The sequence below is a fragment of the Salvelinus namaycush genome, chromosome 15, assembly GCF_016432855.1.
Source record: "Salvelinus namaycush isolate Seneca chromosome 15, SaNama_1.0, whole genome shotgun sequence".
Classification (NCBI taxonomy): Eukaryota; Metazoa; Chordata; class Actinopteri; order Salmoniformes; family Salmonidae; genus Salvelinus; species Salvelinus namaycush.
The window spans coordinates 31,255,204-31,275,929 of NC_052321.1; the positions used below are offsets into that span (position 1 = coordinate 31,255,204).

The 20,726-nt window shown below is 46.8% G+C and overlaps 1 protein-coding gene across 4 annotated transcripts in view; it reads right to left on the reverse strand.

Annotated features, from left to right (window-relative positions):
• Positions 1-20,726, reverse strand: part of LOC120060421 (disheveled-associated activator of morphogenesis 1-like) — an 86,629-nt gene that overhangs the window by 32,767 nt on the left and 33,136 nt on the right. For 3 of the 4 annotated variants that reach the window (XM_039009731.1, XM_039009732.1, XM_039009730.1), the window contains exons 2-3: positions 18,464-18,707; positions 320-409 (exon numbers count right to left, since the gene is read on the reverse strand). In XM_039009731.1, the coding sequence (XP_038865659.1) occupies positions 320-409; positions 18,464-18,646 (273 nt within the window). In that variant the 5' untranslated portion in view covers positions 18,647-18,707. Of the gene's footprint in view, positions 1-319; positions 410-18,463; positions 18,708-20,726 lie in introns of those variants that run through there. The other variant, XM_039009733.1, reaches the window with a different exon arrangement.

Here is a 20,726-nt window from a genome sequence, read left to right on the forward strand (position 1 = left end):
TGCTGCAACACTAGGGGAGGGCTTTGATGTGTTGACTCAACGGAATTGGGGCAAGGGCACGGAGGTGGGGATTGGAAGGGGAAGGGGGGGGGGGGGGCTTGTGTTGAGTCCCTCCCGCTCTTATTTGTTTCAATTGAAAATATTTCCCACACACTAGCAGCACTCAGCAGACATTCCCTCTGGATACTGTAGCTAACATACACAGAGAGCAAGAGAGATGCACACACACTCTCTCTCACACGCAGACACAATACAAACAGAAACAAAACACATGAGGTTACATTAATACTAACTACTAGTCAAGTGGCCTTAAACTTACCTTCTTCTTGCTACAGTACATCTGCCATTTCTTCTCAGCTGGCAGGGCAAACATGACTTCCCGGTGTTTCCCTGACAGATCCAGCTCATCCTGCAAGGTGAAAGAGGAACATAGTACTGTGTTAGAGGGTTATTAGGCATCTCTGTGCCTGACACTGTCATGAACCTGCGGTACCGTGCAGTACCGAAGAGCCCTCACTGCTGCTCGATCATCCTACTTTTCCAACTTAATCGAGGAAAATAAGAACAATCCAAAATTTCTTTTTGATACTGTTGCAAAGCTAACTAAAAAGCAGCATTCCCCAAGAGAGGATGGCTTTCACTTCAGCAGTAATAAATTCATGAACTTCTTTGAGGAAAAGATCATGACCATTAGAAAGCAAATTACGGACTCCTCTTTGAATCTGCGTATTCCTCCAGGGCTTAGCTGTCCTGGATCTGCACAGCTCTGCCAGGGCCTGGGATCGGGAGAGACACTTAAGTGTTTTAGTACTATATCTCTTGACACAATGATGAAAATGATCATGGCCTCTAAACCTTCAAGCTGCATACTGGATCCTATTCCTACTAAACTGCTGAAGGAGCTGCTTCCTGTGCTTGGCCCTCCTATGTTGAACATAATAAACAGCTCTCTATCCACTGGATGTGTACCAAACTCACTAAAAGTGGCAGTGATAAAGCCTCTCTTGAAAAAGCCAAACCTTGACCCGGAAAATATAAAAAACTATCGGCCTATATCGAATCTTCCATTCCTCTCAAAAATTTTAGAAAAAGCTGTTGCGCAGCAACTCACTGCCTTTCTGAAGACAAACAATGTATACGAAATGCTTCAGTCTGGTTTTAGACCCCATCATAGCACTGAGACTGCACTTGTGAAGGTGGTAAATGACCTTTTAATGGCGTCAGACCGAGGCTCTGCATCTGTCCTCGTGCTACTAGACCTTAGTGCTGCCTTTGACACCATCGATCACCACATTCTTTTGGAGAGACTGGAAACCCAAATTGGTCTACACGGACAAGTTCTGGCCTGGTTTAGATCTTACCTGTCGGAAAGATATCAGTTTGTCTCTGTGAATGGTCTGTCCTCTGACAAATCAACTGTACATTTCGGTGTTCCTCAAGGTTCCGTTTTAGGACCACTATTGTTTTCACTATATATTTTACCTCTTGGGGATGTTATTCGAAAACATAATGTTAACTTTCACTGCTATGCGGATGACACACAGCTGTACATTTCAATGAAACATGGTGAAGCCCCAAAATTGCCCTCGCTAGAAGCCTGTGTTTCAGCCATAAGGAAGTGGATGGCTGAAAACTTTCTACTTTTAAACTCGGACAAAACAGAGATGCTTGTTCTAGGTCCCAAGAAACAAAGAGATCTTCTGTTAAATCTGACAATTCATCTTGATGGTTGTAAAATCGTCTCAAATAAAACTGTGAAGGACCTCGGCGTTACTCTTGACCCTGATCTCTCTTTTGACGAACATATCAAGACTGTTTCAAGGACAGCTTTTTTCCATCTACGTAACATTGCAAAAATCAGAAATTTTCTGTCCAAAAACGATGCAGAAAAATTAATCCATGCATTTGTTACTTCTAGGTTAGACTACTGCAATGCTCTACTTTCCGGCTACCCGGATAAAGCACTAAATAAACTTCAGTTAGTGCTAAATACGGCTGCTAGAATCCTGACTAGAACCAAGAAATTTGATCATATTACTCCAGTGCTAGCTTCCCTACACTGGCTTCCTGTTAAGGCAAGGGCTGATTTCAAGGTTTTACTGTTAACCTATAAAGCGTTACATGGGCTTGCTCCTACCTATCTTTCCGAGTTGGTCCTGCCGTACATACCAATACGTACGCTACGGTCACAAGACGCAGGCCTCCTAATTGTCCCTAGAATTTCTAAGCAAACAGCGGGAGGCAGGGCTTTCTCCTATAGATCTCCATTTTTATGGAACGGTCTGCCTACCCATGTGAGAGACGCAGACTCGGTCTCAACCTTTAAGTCTTTACTGAAGACTTATCTCTTCAGTAGGTCATATGATTGAGTGTAGTCTGGCCCAGGAGTGTGAAGGTGAACGGAAAGGCTCTGGAGCAACGAACCGCCCTTGCTGTCTCTGCCAGGCCGGTTCCCCTCTCTCCACTGGGATTCTCTGCCTCTAACCCTATTACAGGGGCTGAGTCACTGGCTTACTGGTGCTCTTTCATGCCGTCCCTAGGAGGGGTGCGTCACTTGAGTGGGTTGAGTTACTGACGTGATCTTCCTGTCTGGGTTGGCGCCCCCCCTTGGTTTGTGCTGTGGTGGAGACCTTTGTGGGCTATACTCGGCCTTGTCTCAGGATTGTAAGTTGGTGGATGAAGATATCCCTCTAGTGGTGCGGGGGCTGTGCTTTGGCAAAGTGGGTGGGGTTATATCCTTCCTGTTTGGCCCTGTCCGGGGGTTTCTTCGGATGGGGCCACAGTGTCTCCTGACCGCTCCTGTCTCAGCCTCCAGTATTTATGCTGCAGTAGTTTATGTGTCGGGGGGCTAGGGTCAGTTGGTTATACCTGGAGTACTTCTCCTGTCTTATCCAGTGTCCTGTGTGAATTTAAGTATGCTCTCTCTAATTCTCTCGTTCTCTCTTTCTCTCTGAGAACCTGAGCCCTAGGACCATACGTCAGGACTACCGGGCATGATGACTCCTTGCTGTCCCCAGTCCGCCTGGCCTTGCTGCTATTCCAGTTTCAACTGTTCTGCCTGCGGTTATGGAACCCCTACCTGTCCCAGACCTGCTGTTTTCAACTCTTAATGATCGGCTATGAAAAGCCAACTGAGATTTATTCCTGATTATTATTTGACCATGCTTGTCATTTATGAACATTTTGAAAATCTTGGCTCTCTCTAATTTTCTCCTTCTCTCTTTCTTTCTCTCGGAGGACCTGGGCCCTAGGACCATGCGTCGGGACTGCCGGCCGTGGTGACTCCTTGCTGTCCCCAGTCCGCCTGGCCTTGCTGCTATTCCAGTTTCAGCTGTTCTGCCTGCGGTTATGGAACCGCCACCTGTCCCAGACCTGTTGTTTTTCAACTCTTAATGATCGGCTATGAAAAGCCAACTGAAAATTATTCATGATTATTATTTGACCATGCTTGTCACTTATGAACATTTTTGAACATCTTGGCATAGTTCTGTTATAATCTCCACCCGGCACAGCCAGAAGAGGACTGGCCACCCCTCATAGCCTGGTTCCTCTCTAGGTTTCTTCCTAGGTTTTGGCCTTTCTAGGGAGTTTTTCCTAGCCACCGTGCTTCTACACCTGCATTACTAGCTGTTTGGGGTTTTAGGCTGGGTTTCTGTACAGCACTTCGAGATATTAGCTGATGTACGAAGGGCTATATAAAATAAAATAAAAAATAAAAATAAAATTGAAAAAATAAAATTGATTGATTGAAGAGGGACTATGAAATATTTCTTGATCGATGTGAAACCTGTATTACGATCATTTTAAGCTGATAGTGTTTTTGAATGATCTTGGCATTGTGATTTCTCTAAATATATATATTTTTCGCTTTCTGACTTCAAACTGGTTTTGTGAGTAAGATGGGAAGTAGATTGATCAAATTATACAATAATAGTGAAGACATCAAAACTATGGAATAACACATATGTAATCATGTAGTAACCAAAAAAAGTGTTAAACAAATCAAAATATATTTTAGATTATTCAAAGTAGCCACCCTTTGCCTTGATGACAGCTTTGCACACTCTTGGCATTCTCTCAACCAGCTTCATCTTGAAGGGGTTCCCACATATGCTGAGCACTTATTAGCTGCTTTTCCTTAACTCTGCAGTCCAACTCAACCCAAACCATCTCAAATGGTTGAGGTCGGGGGATTGTGGAGGTCGGGGGATTGTGGAGGCCAGGTCATCTGATGCAGCATTGGAGCATCACTCTCCTTCTTAGTCAAATAGCCCTTACATAGCCTGGAGGTCTGTTGGGTCATTGTCCTGTTGAAAAATAAAAACATCTTCCCAATAAGCGCAAACCAGATGGGACGGCGTATCGCTGCAGAATGCTGTGGTAGCCATGCTGGTTAAGTGTGCCTTGAATTCTAAACAAATCAGTGTCACCAGCAAAGCACCCCCACACCATCCCACCACCTCCTCCATGCTTCACGGTGGGAAATACAAATGCGGAGATCATCAGCTCACCTACTCTGCGTCTCACAAAGACAGGGCGGTTGGAACCAAAAATCTCAAATATGGACAGTACTGATGCAATCCGTCTGGTGTCGAAAACGCCGTCTTCTCCCGGGAGGAGGCTGCCAACGGTACATGCCAATATCCTTTGGTCAGGTCAAGGGTGCTGATGTACCGGGCCTTTCCCAAGCGGCTGATGAGCTCATCCACCCTCGGCATGGGGTAGGCGTCGAACAAGCTTATGCCATTCACACCGCGGAAATCATTACAGAAGCACAGGCTACCGTCCGGTTTGGGCACCAACGCGATGGGGCTGCACCATGCACTGTGAGACTCTTCAATGACCCCCATCCTCAGCATAACCTCCACTTCCTGTTTCACGGCCTTCCTTCGGGCCTCCGGAATCCGATATGGCCTCTTTCGTACCATTTCCCCGGGCCGGGTACGGATGTGGTGTTCAATGAGGGTCATGCGGCCTGGCTTCTCGGAGAACACCGCCGTGTTCCGATCGACGAGCTCCCTGAGCTCTTGCTTCTGGGCCGGGTCGAGGTCCTCATTGCTCGGGACCACCACTGGTACTGTTGGCATCCTGTTGGCATCCCGACCATAACACGGCCAAGGCTGTCCTCTCGTGCCATTTCTTCAACAGGTTCACGTGGTAAACCTGTTGAGGTTTCCGTCTCCCGGGCTGCCGTACGCGGTAATTGACAGTTCCCAGCTTCTCAATCACCTCGTAGGGCCCGTGCCATATTGCCAGGAACTTACTTTCGGCCGGGGGGGGGGGTTAAGACCAACACCCACCTGTCTCCCACCTGGAATTCTCAGGGCTGGTGTCCCCGATTGTAGACCTGGGCTTGGGCGCGTTGGGCCTTCTCCATATGTTCCCTCACGACTGGCCATATGGCTGTCATCCGCTCCCTCATCATCTCCACGTGCTCTACCACGCTGCATAAGGGGGTCGGTTGGGCTTCCCACACCTTCTTGGCGAGGTCCAGTAGGCCGCGTGGCCTCCTCCTGTAGAGGAGTTCGAAAGGGGAAAACCCCATGGAGGACTGGGGTACTTCTCGGATTGAGAAGATTTAGGTGGGGTAGTTGCTGGTCCCAGTTCTTCCCGTCCTGCTCGATGACCTTCCACAGCATTTTGTTTGAGCGTTTTATTCAACCGCCCTGATGAACCCATCCGTCTGTGGGTGAAAAACAGAGGTTTGGATCTGCTTGATCTGCATGAGAGCACACAAATCTTTCATTAGGTGGGTCATAAACTCAGTACCTTGGTCTGTCAGGATCTCGTTCAGGATGCCCACCCGGCTAAAGAGGTTTTAACAGCTCCAGAGCGATTCCCTTGGACACCGCCGCACATAGGGGAATGGCCTCGGGATACCGGGTGGCATAGTCTACGATTACCAGGATGTACCGGTGTCCTCATGCTGTTTTTACCAGGGGTCCCACTATGTCCATGGCGATGCGTTCAAAGGGCACCCCGGTGATCAGTAGGGGGACCAGTGTGTTTCGGAAGTGTGCCTTTGGGGCAGTCATTTCACACTCCGGGCAGCTGTAACAGTAGTTTTCCACGGCCCTCCTCATCCCGGGCCAGTGGAACTGGGCGGCGATCCGTTCCCGGGTCTTCTCCATTCCCAGGTGCGCCCCCAACAGGTGGATGTGGGCCAGCTGAAGAACAGTTCCCACGTACCGTCGGGGAAGCAACAACACCTCTCGAAGTTCCCCCTGTTGGCGCGACACCTGATACAAAAGGTTATTCTTGATTTGGAAATGGGGGTATTGCCTGTCACTCACCCCCAGAAGTAGCTGTCCATCCACCGCTATCACTTGGGCTGCGGCGGATTTCAAGTTAGGGTCCTCCCACTGGGCCGTCCCGAATTGTCCCCTCAGTTGGCCCCCAGGGGGTGTCTCGACTGGCCCCTCGAAATCGAGGAGGGGGAGGCTCTTCCTCCCGTGGTTCTCCAGGGGGGGGGGGGTCGGGTTCCGGCACCCCCTCCGACTGACTCCGGACCCGTAGATGCAGGTTGTTCAACCGTTTGCTTCCGGGTCACACAGGCGATGGGTCGTCCTCGCTCTCGTCTTCTTACGGCTCGTACCTTCTTCCTCAGCTCGTGCCCCCACAGGGCCGCGAACAGTGGACAATCTCGTCCCACTAGGAGAGGTACCGGCAACTCTGGTACTGCACCCACCATCATCTGGCAGTTCCCTTGTGGCGTCACAATGTTGGCGCATACGGTTGGATACCGCTTTGTGTCCCCGTGAACACAGCAAATGGACATCTCCCTACTCCATTCGGTCTCCTGGTTCAGCAGGCTCGTGGTTACAAGGGTAACCATACTTCCGGAGTCTAATAGAGCTTCCGTGTTGTGTCCGTCAACCTTCACCGGGACCATGGGTTCAGTTGATTCGTGGTGTGCCCAACAGGAGGTGACGTAGTTCACTGCGTGACTCACCTCGCTTCTGGGACTTGCAGATGGCATCGACTCCTCTCAAGCCGGGAAATTCCAGGCCATGTGCACATGGGTGCCACCCTCAAAACTCCTTTGGTCTCCAACTACCTGGGGTCGTCGGTGGCGTGTCGGCTCTACCCCAGCCGTCTCTACAAGGGTTTGCGGTCCTTTGGCCCTGCCGACTGTTCAGGGTACCCAGCAGTGGGGCTGTCCTTCCGACTTCTTGAATGGGTCGCCGACTCAGCCCGGCTACCACTCAGCAGAGCCTGAGTGTTCTGATGCGTCTCGACTGCTTCCAGGAGGCCCTCCAAGGTCTGGGGCGCGCATAGACTCGCTGCCCTCTTCATGTTGTGGGGTAGTGCCCGTAGGAAGCGATCCAGGACCACTTTGTCTAGGATGGAGAGGGTGGGTACGTCGGTTAGGAGCCATCCCCTGGTGACGCGTAGTAGGTCGCTCATCTGGACTCGGGAGGGATGTGTCGGCTGCAAAACTCTAGTTGTGGAATAGCTGAGCCCGATGGGCCAGGCTGTACCCGTAGCGGCTGAGTATCTCCCTGTTTGAGTCTGTAGTAGTTAGCCACCTGTTCATCGTTCAGGTCCCAATACGCCTTTTGGGCATTTCCCCGAGAGACTGGCCCACTTCTGCCTAGGCCATCCTTCCCGTAGCGCTGTCCGTTCAAACGTACAGAGGTAGGTTTCGATGTCGTCATCTTCTGTTAGATTGATTAAAAATGGGTTTGGATGTGATTCAGTAGACGCTCCTCCTTGTAACTTCCTGATTTCCTCAATGAGGTGGACGTTTTGTAGCCGCTGTTCCTCCAGCGTTCGTTCCTGAACCGCCTGCTGGGCTTGTTGGACCCGGATGAACTGAGCTATCAACTCGTCCATGCTGAGTAAAAGTCAACCCTGATCTGACCACGTTGTCAGATTGCCCGCAGGGGGTTGGGTCAAAACGTTTACACAGATCAGACACACAGAGCAGGATTAGCTCAGTTTCAAAGATGTTTATTAAAATAATCGGCCAAAAGAAAAGGTCTCCCCCATGAGACCCTCTCCGGGATACCGTCTTCTGGGCTCCGGGTCTAGCTGTAGCCTGTGGGGATCAAAACTGAACTCCCTCCTGTTACCTCTGGTACCGTCCCCAACTATACGGGAGTCCTTCTCTCCCCCACTCTAGCCCTTGTGTGCTGCCCTTCTGGCAGCTTTATGGGACTTGTACAGCTGGTGAGCAATCAGCCTTTGATTACACACCAATCCCCAATCAGTCCCAATTAGTCCTGGCCGGAGAGCCCGTCGAGACCTGGCACGTCCAGCAGATGGTCATCGCATCGTGACGTATACGCCGTCTGTCACCAGGCCTCGACGAGTCTCCCCCTGGTGGCTGATCTTCTGTACGCCACAATACATTTTAGAATAAGACTAACGTCACAAAATGTGGGAAAAGAAAAGTGGTCTGAATACTTTACGAATGAACTGTATATTTGGTCCCATTTTTCAAGAGCTGAAATAAAAACACCACAAATGTTCCATACGCACAAAAAGCACTTTTCTCTCAAATTGTGTACTTTTTTTTTTATATCCCTGTTAGTGAGCATGTATCCATTGCAATTAAAATCCATCCACTTGACAGGGGAGGCATAGCTGATTAAACAGCATGATCATTACACATGTGCAACTTGTGCTGGGGACAATAAAAGGCCACTCAAAAATGTGCCGTTTTGTCACACAATGCCACATACATCTCAAGTTGAGGGAGCGTGCAATTGGCATAGTGACTGAAAGAATATCCACCAGAGCTTTTGCCCGAGAATTACATTTTCATTTCTCTACCATAAGCCGCCTACAATGTCATTTTAGAGAATTTGTCAGTACGTCAAACCGGCCTCACAAATCGCAGAACACGTGTAACCACGCAAGACCATGACCTCCACATCTGGCTTATTCACTTATGGGGTCGTCTGAGACCAGCCACCCAGACAGCTGATGAAACTTATTTCTGTCTGTAATAAAACCCCTTTGTGGGGAAAAACTCATTCTGATTGGCTGGGTCTGGCTCCCCTGTTGGTGGGGCTGCCTCCCAAGTGGGTGAGCGTATGCTCTCCAAGGCCCACCCATGCCCTAATTAGGCTCATAGACTAGGGCGCAACTCAATACTAGGAAGGTGTTCCTAATGTTTAGTATACTCAGTGTGCACACACACAACAGTTCGAAAGTTACAGGTCACTTAGAAATGTCCTTGTTTTTGAAAGAAAAGTATATTTTTTGTCCATACTACTCCCTTCACAGAACAGCGCAAACTGGCTATAACCAGAATAGAGAGAGGAGTGGGAGGCCCCAGTGCACAACTGAGCAAGAGGACAAGTACATTAGAGTGTCTAGTTTGGAATAGCCGTCATTTCTTAGAACAAGAATAAACTGAGAAGTTTCAGAAGAAAGTTCTGACCATTTTGAGCCTGTAATCGAACCCACAAATGCTGATGCTCCAGATACTCAACTAGTCTAAAGAAGGCCAGTTTTATTGATTCTTTAATCAGAACAACAGTTTTCAGCTGTGCTAACATAATTGCAAAAGAGTTTTCTAATGATCAATTCGCCTTTTAAAATGATCAACTTGGATTAGCTAACACAACGTGGCATTGGAACACAGGAGTGATAGTTGCTGATAAATGGGCCTCTGTACGCCTTTGTAGATACTCCATTACAAATCTGTCGTTTCCAGCTACAATACTCATTTACAACATTGACAATGTCTACACTATATTTCTGATCGATTTGACGTTATTTTAAAATGGACAAAAAAAATTGAATTTTCTTTCAAAAACAAGGACATTTCAAGGTGACCCCAAACTTTTGAACGGTAGTGTGTACACACACACACACAGCAAAAAAAAGAAACGTCCCTTTTTCAGGACCCTGTCTTTCAAAGATAATTCGTAAAAATCCAAATAACGTCACAGATCTTCATTGTAAAGGGTTTAAACACTGTTTCCCATGCTTGTTCAATGAACCATAAACAATTAATGAACATGCACCTGTGGAACGGTCGTTAAGACACTAACAGCTTACAGATGGTAGGCAATTAAGGTCACAGTTATGAAAACTTAGGACACTAAAGAGGCCTTTCTACTGACTCTGAAAAACACCAAAAGAAATATGCCCAGGGTCCCTGCTCATCTGCGTGAACGTGCCTTAGGCATGCTGCAAGGAGGTATGAGGACTGCAGATGTGTCAAGGGCAATAAATTGCAATGTCTGTACTGTAAGACACCTAAGACAGCGCTACAGGGAGACAGGACGGACAGCTGATCGTCCTCGCAGTGGCAGACCACGTGTAACAACACCTACACACGATCGGTACATCCAAATATCACACCTGCGGGACAGTTACAGGATGGCAACAAAAACTGCCTGAGTTACACCAGGAACGCACAATCCCTCCATCAGTGCTCAGACTGTCCTCAATAGGCTGAGAGAGGCTGGACTGATGACTTGTAGGCCTGTTGTAAGGCAGATCCTCACCAGACATTACCGGCAACAATGTCACCTATGGGCACAAACCCAACGTCGCTGGACCAGACAGGACTGGCAAAAAGTGCTAATCACTGACGAGTCGCGGATTTGTCTGACCTGGGTGATGGTCGGATTTGCATTTATCGTCGAAGGAATGAGAGTTACACCAAGGCCTGTACTCTGGAGCGGGATCAATTTGGAGGTGGAGGGTCCATCATGGTCTGGGGCGGTGTGTCACAGCATCATCGGACTGAGCTTGTTGTCCTTGCAGGCAATCTCAACGCTGTGCATTACAGGGAAGACATCCTCCTCCCTCATGTGGTACCCTTCCTGCAGGCTCATCCTGACATGACCCTCCAGCATGACAATGCCACTCGTTCTGTGTGTGATTTCCTGCAAGACAGGAATGTTAGTGTTCTGCCATGACCAGCAAAGAGCCCGGATCTCAATCCCATTGAGCACGTCTGGGACCTGTTGGATCGGAGGGTGAGGGCTAGGGCCATTACCCCAAGAAATGTATGGGAACTTGCAGGTGCCTTGGTGGAAGAGTGGGGTAACATCTCACATCAAGAACTGGCAAATCTGGTGCAGTCCACGAGGAGGAGATACACTGCAGTACTTAATGCAGCTGGTGGCCATACCAGATACTGACTGTTACTTTTGATTTTGACCCCCCATATGTTCAGGGACACATTATTCCATTTATGTTAGTCACATGTGTGGAACTTGTTCACTTTATGTCTCAGTTGTTGAATCTTGTTATGTTCATGCAAATATTTACACGTGAAGTTTGCTGAAAATAAACGCAGTTGACAGTGAGGACGTTTATTTTTTTGCTGAGTTTATACACACACACTATATTTCGTAGATGATTTTATACGAAGTGATTTAGTCATGTGTGCATATATTTTACATATGGGTGGCCGGCCCAAGGAAATTAACCTGCAATCCTGGCTTTGCAAGCGCCATGCTCTATCAACTGAGCCATACAGGACAGCTATGAATGCTCTGTGTGTGTGTGTGTGTGTGTGTGTGTGTGTGTGTGTGTGTGTGTGTGTGTGTGTGTGTGTGTGTGTGTGTGTGTGTGTGTATGCCCATCCATATGTGTCTGCTGTTCCCAACATCTAAACCAGCCTGCAGCGCCATTGATACCGCTGTCTGGTCCCTCTGTATGTCTGTCAATAATCATGACCACTTACAGCCAAACATCCATTGTCCCTGCAATATCACATCATTATTGACATCCCATAGAATACCATTGGACAGATTCCAGACAGGACGGCTGCCAAGTGGGATATCAAAGGATTATTTATTACATTACGCGTGACCAGACAACACCCCATTTCTATGACAACACCTATAATGCATCAGAATTCCTGTCTGGACTGGATCAAATCGCATTTCATTTGTCACATGCTTCATAAACAACAGACAGACTAACAGGAAAATGCTTATGGGAACTTCCCAACAATGCAGGGAAAAATTGAAAAAAATATAGAAAAAATAATAACGAGGGATAAATAAACAATGAGTAACGATAACTTGGATATATTTTCCCAGCCCCCGTACCCGTAGGAGGCCTTTTTCCTGGCCGTCATTGGAAATATGAATTTGTTCTTAAATGACTTGCTTGGCCCTCCCTTAGTTAAATAAATGTAAAATATAAAAACACAGGGCACGAGTAGATACAGAATGCACATATAGGTGGGGCTAAAGTGACTTGGCAACAGGAGAGATAATAAACAGTAGCAGCAGTGTAGGTAATGAGTCAAGAGTTAGTGCAAAAAGGGTCAATGCAGATAGTTAGATAAATAGTCCGGGTAGCTATTTAGAAGTCTTATGGCTTGGGGGTAGAAGCTGTTCTAGATCCTGTTAGTTTCGGACTTGGTGCCTCGGTACCGCTTGCTGTGCGGTAGCAGAGAGAACAGTCTATGATTCCAGACTGGAGTCTGAAAATGTTTTGGGCCTTCCTCTGACACCGGCTGGTATAGAGGATTGGATGGCAGGGAGCTCAGCCCCAGTGATGTACTGAGCCGTATGCACTAGCCTCTGTAACGCCTTGCGTCGGATGCCAAGCAGTTGCCATAACAAGCAGTGATGCAGCCAGTCAAGATTCTCTCAATGGTGCAGCTGTAGAACTTTGAGGATTTGAGGGCTCATACCATATTTTTTCAGCCTCCTTAGGGGGATAGAGGCGTTGTCGTGCCTTCTTCACGACTCTGTTGGTGTGTGTGTGTTAATTCATTAGTTGTCGTGGACAACAAGGAACTTGAATCTCTCAAGCCACTCCACTACAGCCCAGTCGATCTGGATGGGGGCGTGCTCGGTCCTCCGTTTCCTGTAGTCTACGATCAGCTCTTGCTAATGTTGAGGGAGAGGTTGTTGTCTTGGCACCACACTGCCAGGTCACTGACCTCCTCCCTATAAGCTGTCTCATCATCGTTGGTGATCAGGTCTACCACTGTCCTGTTTTGTCAGCAAACTTAATGATGGTGTTTGAGTCGTGCGCAGCCACAAAGTCGTGGGTGAACTGGGAGTACAAGAAGGGATTAAGCATGCAGCCTTGAGGCACCTCCGTGTTGATGCTCAGTGTGTTGGATATGTTGTTGCCTACCCTCACCACCTGGGGTTGGCCCGTCAGGAAATCCAGATGCAGAGGGAAGTGTTCAGTCCCAGGGTCCAGGGCTTAGTGATGAGCTTCGAGGGCACTATGGTGTTTAACGCTGAGCTGTAGTCAATAAACAGCATTCTCAAATAAGTGTTCTTCTTGTACACGTGGCAGAGGGCAGTGTGGAGTGCAATAAAGATTACGTAATCTGTGGATCTGTTGGGGCAGTATGTGAATTGGAGTGGGTCCAGGACATCTGGGATGATGGTGTTGATGTGAGTAATTACCAGCCTTTCAAAGCATTTCAAGGCTATGGGGCAAAAATAATTTAAACAGTCCCTGTGCCCAAGAACGCCAAGGTAACCTATGGTGGTCTGCTTGAAACACATCGGCTACGGAGAATGGTCTGGAACTGCTGGTGCTCATGAATGGTTCATTGTTGCTTGTCTCAAAGCTAGCATATAAGGCATTTAGCTCGTCTGCTAGGCTCGCGTCACTGGGCAGTTCGCTGCTCGGTTTCCCTTTGTAATCAGTGTTAGTTTGCAAGCCTTGCCATATCTGACGAGCTTCAGCGCAGGCGTAGTAGGATTTGATCTTAGTCTTGTATTGACGCTTTGCCTGTTTGATAGCTTGTCAGAGGTCGTAGCCGGATTTCTTATAAGCGTTCCGGATTAGCGTCCCACTCCTTGAAAGCGGCAGCTCTAGCCATTAGCTCAGTGCGGATGTCCTGTAGCTTAGCATCCACTTCATCAGACCACTAGTACTTCCTGTTTGAGTTTTTGCTTGTAAGCAGGAAACAAGAGGATAGAGTTATGGTAAGATTTGCCAAAGGGAGGGCAGGGGAGAGCCTTGTATAAGTTTGTGTGTGTGGAGAAAAGGTGATCTAGAATTGTTTTGCCTGTAGTCTCACTTATGATATCTTGATAAAAATGAAATAAAACATATTTCAGTTTCCCTGCACCTAAAATCACCGGCCATGAGAAGAGCTGCCTCTGGGTGGGCACTTTCTTGTTTGGTTATGGCCCTATACAGATCGTTGAGTGTGGTCTTAGTGCCAGCATTGGTTTGCATTGATAAATAGAGTGCTATGAAAAATATGTTGGTAAATAGTATGGTCTGCAGCTTATCATAAGGTATTCTAAACTCAGGAGAGCAAAAACTTGAGACTTCCTTAACATTCGAGATTGTGCCCCAGCAGTTAACAGACACACCACTCCTTCCCTCATCTTACCTGAGGCTGCCAACCGGTCTTGAAGATGTATGGAAAAGCCAACAAGATGTATATTATTCATCTTCGTGTTCAGCCACGACTCTGTGAAACATAGAACATTACAATTCTTCAGGTCCTGTTGGTAGGATAGTCTCAAACGGAGCTCGTCCAGTTTGTTCTCTAGTGACTGTACCTAGAGGCGGTTTATTTACTTGTCAACAAAGTTTGTTCTGGATGCCGGCTCGTCTGCATCTTTCGCACCATCTCATCCAATTTTGAGTCCCGGTGATTAGGGCCTTGTGTCGGAGTATGCAGAACGTCCATAGCTGCTGACTCGAAGTAGAAACCAGTTAGTGATCACTGTTCTGATCTCCAGATGCTGTTTTCGGTCACACAAAATAGCAGAATTGGTCAGGAGCCAGTAAAACGGCTCCTTATAAAATAATTGTCTCAACATTTCTATAGTGGGATTTTGGCTATAGGCTACTTTGAACCAAGGCAAGACATTAATATGAAGTAAAAAAGTCCAAGTTTCAAACAATTAAGGAACAGGAAAGACATAGCGATGCTAATGATAGGCCTAACCGTCTTCTGCTAGATAGAAAGACTTTCCCAAAAGGTAGCTACAAAGTAGCTTATGCCTACCTGGCAGAATGATATCATGATTTGCATCAATCCAGTGACCATTTGTTTTGCAAACTCATGTGCTACAGAAACACTGCTAACTAAACCACAGTGCAAGGTGCATGTGCACTTGAATTAAAAGGGTAACTACTCTCAAACATAAAAGTAGTCTCATGATGTGGTTTAAGCATTGTTATGGACTTAGAACATCCAATTTTGTGGTTTTTCTATTAAAAAAGTGTTACTTTGAGAGCGAAAACCTGTTTCAATAGTAGAACTACTATTAGCATACTTGAACAGTACAGCTTGGGTTGGCCTGACTGTGAAAGACCAATATGGGATTCATAATTTTAGGGCGTTCAGAGTGTATGTCACTGTTTCTTAAATAAACAAGACAGGATGTCTTTCCTTTGTTGGTCGGGCCATTTGAGGAATTCCTGGCAAAATTAGAGTACCCACTTTTCCAGGCACCACTACACCACTGGACGGACGGAAGGAATGGAGGACTGAAATAACTTAGAGATAACGAGAGAGCTTCCTAAATAATTTTTCTGCTGACCTTTGAAGTAATATCAATAACTTAAAAGAAAATAACAAAACACAGCTCTCTGTATGTATCCTGTATTACTCTTCTTCTTTCAAATATGAACTAAGTGGATGCTTGGCAACATCCCCTCGTCTATTAAGGCACCTCCCCGTTTGACAGTTTTCTTCCGTTTCGTGCCTACTCAATATGACCCAAGCCATATTTCCCTCATCCTGAGGCATAGAGCTGGGGTGTTTACCATGCTGGACTTTAAGCTGATACTGTTTGACATCTCTGTTTTGGCCCATTGTGAGCGGTCCAATCAGGACACGATGGCTGCAGATGGATTCTCTGTCTTGTTTGGCCAGTGCCTGGGACGACTGACTCGGTCGGCGGAGCGCGTGGAAGCCCTGCAAGTCGAGGGGCCAGACTGTACTGCTGGCTGCTGCTGCTGCTGGGTAGGGACAAGGACAGGCACCATCATGAACTGGTAGCCAATGCCTGCACAGACACTCACTGGCCCCCTTCTCAATGGAGTCTGCAGAGCTAAATGAGGATGAGCATGTCTCACTCATGGCAGCTAACCTTTTAATGGATCAATAGTGAGAGTAATAAGGGGATAACAGAGAGCTTGGGATTATTAGGATGAGCACTAGGAAGAAGCTATTCTCTATCCCTATAGAGGCATGAGCGCTGGGCCTTTGTTGACCCTGTGATGACCATACAAAGAGGATGCATTGGCCTCTGAGTTTTCTGAAGTTTCCTTCATCTGAAACACTGTATTATTGCAACCCCCCTCCAAGTCTCTGATCACAACTTCTCTCCCTCCCTCTCTCCTCTAACCCTACCCACTCAACCATCACAATCTTTGCTCTCCCTCTCCCACTGCTCTCTCCTCTTCTATCCTATCATCTCTACCTTCTGCTAAATCCTTCTCTCTCCTGTCTCCTGATTTTGCCTTTTCAACCCTACTCTCCTCCCTTTCCGCATCCTATGACTCTCACTGTCCCCTTTCCTCTTGGCCCTCACCTCCTGCTCCGTGGCTGAGTGACTCACTGCAAGCTTACAGAATAGGGCTGCGTGCAGCTGAGCTGAAACGCAGGAAAAGTAAAGTTCCGGAGGACATATCCCTTCCTTCTCTTCCTCTGTATCTGCTATTAAGCCACTTTCGATCACTCTACATTTCATTCTTCTGCCTCTAACCCTAGGAAACTTTTTTCCACCTTCTCCTCCCTCCTTAATCCTCCACCTCCTACCTACCTCTCTGCGGACGACTGTTAACCACTTTGAACAGAAGGTTGACGATATCCTTTCCTAATTCACTCAGCCTACTGAGTCCACTGGTCCCACTCTCACAGAACTCCCCTACGCCTTGACCTCTTTCTCCCCACTCTCTCCAGATGGAATCCTGCAACTAGTGATGTCCAGCCACCCGGCAACCTGCCCGCTCAACCCCATCCCCTCTTCCCTTCTCCAGACCATATCTGGAGACCTCCCATTACTCACTTCCCCTCATCAACTCATCCCTGACTACTGGTTGCGTCCTCTCTGACTTCAAGAAGGCCAGAGTCGCTCCCTTCCTCAAGAAACAAACACTCGACCCTTCTCACGTCAAAAACTACAGACCGTTATGCCTTCTTTCTTTTCTTTCCAAAACACTTGAGCATGCTGTCTCTGACCAACTCTCTCTCCATCTCTCTCAGAACGATCTTCTTGACCCTAACCAGTCAGGCTTCAAGACGGCTCACTCAACTGAGACTGCTCTCCTCTGTCACGGAGACTCTCCGCACCGCCAAAGCTGACTCTCCGTTTTCATCCTCCTAGATTTATCCGCTGCCTTCGACATTGTGAACCATCACACTGGCAGACATCTCAGCTTAGATGTCGGCCCACCACCTCAAGCTCAACCCCGACAAGACAGAGCTGCTCTTCCTGCACTACAAGACCATGGTGCTTGCCTACGGAATAGCAATGGAAACTAGCCCTCCCTACCTTCAGGCTATGCTCAAATCCTACACCCCAACCCGAGCACTCCATTCTGCCACCTCTAGTCTCTTGGCCCTCGCACCCCTATGGGGGTCAGCTCCCGCTCAGCCCAGTCAATGCTCTGTCAGGGCACCCCAAAGATGGCGTCCTCCTGACGCTAAATCAGCAAAGTTCCTGCCAATCTTCTGAGAATGTCTGAAACCCTACCTCTTCACAGAGTATCTTAAATTAATCCTACGGCGCCCCAAAAAAGTAATGTCTTCTCCGACTAGCACTGACTTTGCCGATAACTACTTTACTGAGGTTGTCTCACCAAACTAATTGTCGCTCTTGATAAGAGTGTCTGCTATATGACAAAAATGCAAATGTCTTTGCAGGGAGCAGGCTTCAACCTTTTTAGTGTACTCAAGCTAGTAATAAAATGCCTTTATATTGCTGTGAAGAAGCATTGATTATGCTGGAAACAAGCTAACAAAGTATTTCAGAGGAAATATATCAAAAGCGAGCTCCTCCCTTAGTGAGTATTTATGAGTCCAAATCACACAGCCAGGCCCTGAAAAGAGTTGAAGAAAAGCAAGTGCAGACCTGGCCGCTTCGCCTTCAAACATGGCCACCCGCGTATCCCCACATATGATTAAACTAGTTAAATACTTCACAGTCCTGAAAGATTTTGATTCGACTGTAATCATATAATAAATGACAGCCATAAATGGCAAGATCCCTTTAGTCATCTATACTGTAGAGCTGAACCAACTACCAACCAGCAGCTCTTAAAAGGATACTTTGGGATTTTGGCAATGAGGCATTTTGTCTACTTCCCCAGAGTCAGATTAAATGGGAGATACCATTTGTATGTCTCTGTGTCCAGTATTAAGGAAGTTAGAAGTAGTTTCTCAAGCCAACTCTAACTAGACAAAGGGCCTCATTGCCAAAATCCGAAGTATCCCTTTAATGGGCGAGAGAAGCAGAGTAGAGCAATAGAATGAGTGAGTGAGTGAGCGACAGACAGCAGTTCAGCATGGCATTGGGCCCAGCCCAAGGACAGTACGTACAACCAGCTCAGAGAACATGGCATCCAGCTCCTCTTCAAGCGGCATGGGCAGGGAGGGCTCCATGGTCTGTAGGATGAAGTTACTGTCATGGCGAAGGCGGTAGGTGATCTCCGGGTGATCACTCCCTTTAAAACAGCAGAAAATATCGGAGAGGCCCCGCCCTGGACGCTTGCGAGGGGCCATGGCGTGGCGGCCAGGGTTTGGGCCCTTTCTAGGGAACGTTACCGTCTCTCACCACGGCTCCCTGTAGAAGGAGACAAGACAGATTGTTAGTGGAATACATGGTTGGAGTCATTTAACCAGGTTATTCATTTGGCTTCTGAGGGTGTGATATATGTAAATTATAACCCTGAGGGTGTGGTCTATATCACCCCCGAAGGTGTGGTCTATGTCACTCCCAGAGCATGGTGTATGTCACATGATCTATGCCATGGGCAATTCCACGGTCACAGAATGAGACGTAACAGATGTTTCACTTTAAAAATGTATGTCAAACAAAACCCAATGATTGCAAAGTAAAACAAACCATACAGATTTTAATGACTTTTAGGATGACTTTCAACAATTTCCACAGGAAATTTAACAAAAACACATTTACTTGAACAGGGCAGAATGACGGAACAAACAGCACAAACGGTCATTCTGCAACCAAACTTGGCATCTGCACTGTTCTTCAAGTAAATGTGGATGGCTGAGTTGAAACACAGGCCAAACAGTGGAGGCTCCTCAGTGGAGGACCATCCTCCTCAGTGAATTTCATAAAAATAAAAATGTTAAAACTTAAAGTTATCCTTTTTTAGATAAAACTATACTAAACATAATCATGTCACCAAATAACTGATTGAAAACACTATTTTGCAAAGAAGGTCTACAGTAGCCTCAACAGCACTCTGTAGGGTAGCACCATGATGTAGCCGGTGGACAGCTAGTTTCTGTACTCCTCTGGGTACATTGACCTCAATACAAAACATAGGAGTCTCGTGGTTCTCACCCCCTTCAATAGACTTGTAATTATATCTTTCAGAGTACGTCCTCCAGCCTATCAGAGCTCGAGGCATGAACTGACATGTTGTCATGCCAATCGAAGGACCAGAGAATTAACCTAGTACAGAAAGCATCAGCTACAGATACCTAGCACTGCAGTGTATAAAATGTGGTGAGTAGTTGACTCAAAGTGCGAGAGAAAGACAATAGTTGAACAGTTTAACAAATACATTTCCTCCCCCCAAAAAAAGTTAACTTTCAGTTCCACTTACTTAGCTAGCAAATGCAGCCAGCTAGTTTAGCCTACTGAAACACCCTGCTCAAACAGAGGGATGCTATGTTAGCTAGCTGAGTTTCCAACACAACACTGGAAGATAAGCTTTTGGTATTACTAATTTATTGCCACCATGGCGCCCCGGTGTAACTGCTTACTGACTGTACAATAACATTACTGCATGATTGTAGCAAGTTTACTAATGCGTTAGTTCTATTAGCAATGCTGACTTTGACGTTACTATAGTTAATATGGTGATAACAATGTAGGCTGTGTGTAGCGGTTTGGCTTGGAAAGGTTTTTTCTCCTGGTCACATACAGCTGTGTTGTGCATTGAAGTCCACAAGTGAAGGGAAGAGAAGGAATACAATGTGGCTGTTACGAGAGTGAACTCTGTTTACGCGTGATCAGGGGTATATTCATTCCGCCGATTCTGTTAAAAAAACATTTCTTAAAACTGAAGAAACGGAACAAAACGGGGATAAACATACCTGAATTTGTCCAATAGAAACTCTTGTTTGCAACTTTGGATTACACCCTATATCAGCTAGATGCAGGCAAGAGTGTGCAAGACGCTATTGAATGTCAATGTCTGTCACCTCAAATGTCTCTCGACCTGTGGTCACCTACGTTGTAAACTTTCATTCACAGGCTAGGTTGTAGCAACCTCATGATGGGTATAGGGAAAATGTTAGTATCATGTAGTAGCCTAAACCTATCGCTGTTACATTGAACTGGGTGAATGGAATATGAATGAGCGTCATCCAACATGCTCTAATAGAAATAAGGCCATGCTCATGAAAAAAAATAAGTGTCCTCCCTCACCTTAAACGACACTAACCACAACTGAGGCCTAAATGTACTGTTATACAACCAGACATCCAAGGATTCCAAATAAAGAGACAGAGAGTCCTGTATGTCAACGGGAGAGAGCCATTACTGGATTATTGTCTTCTTTATAGAGAAAACACAGTGCAACACTACAGATTGTTTTTTATTTATTTT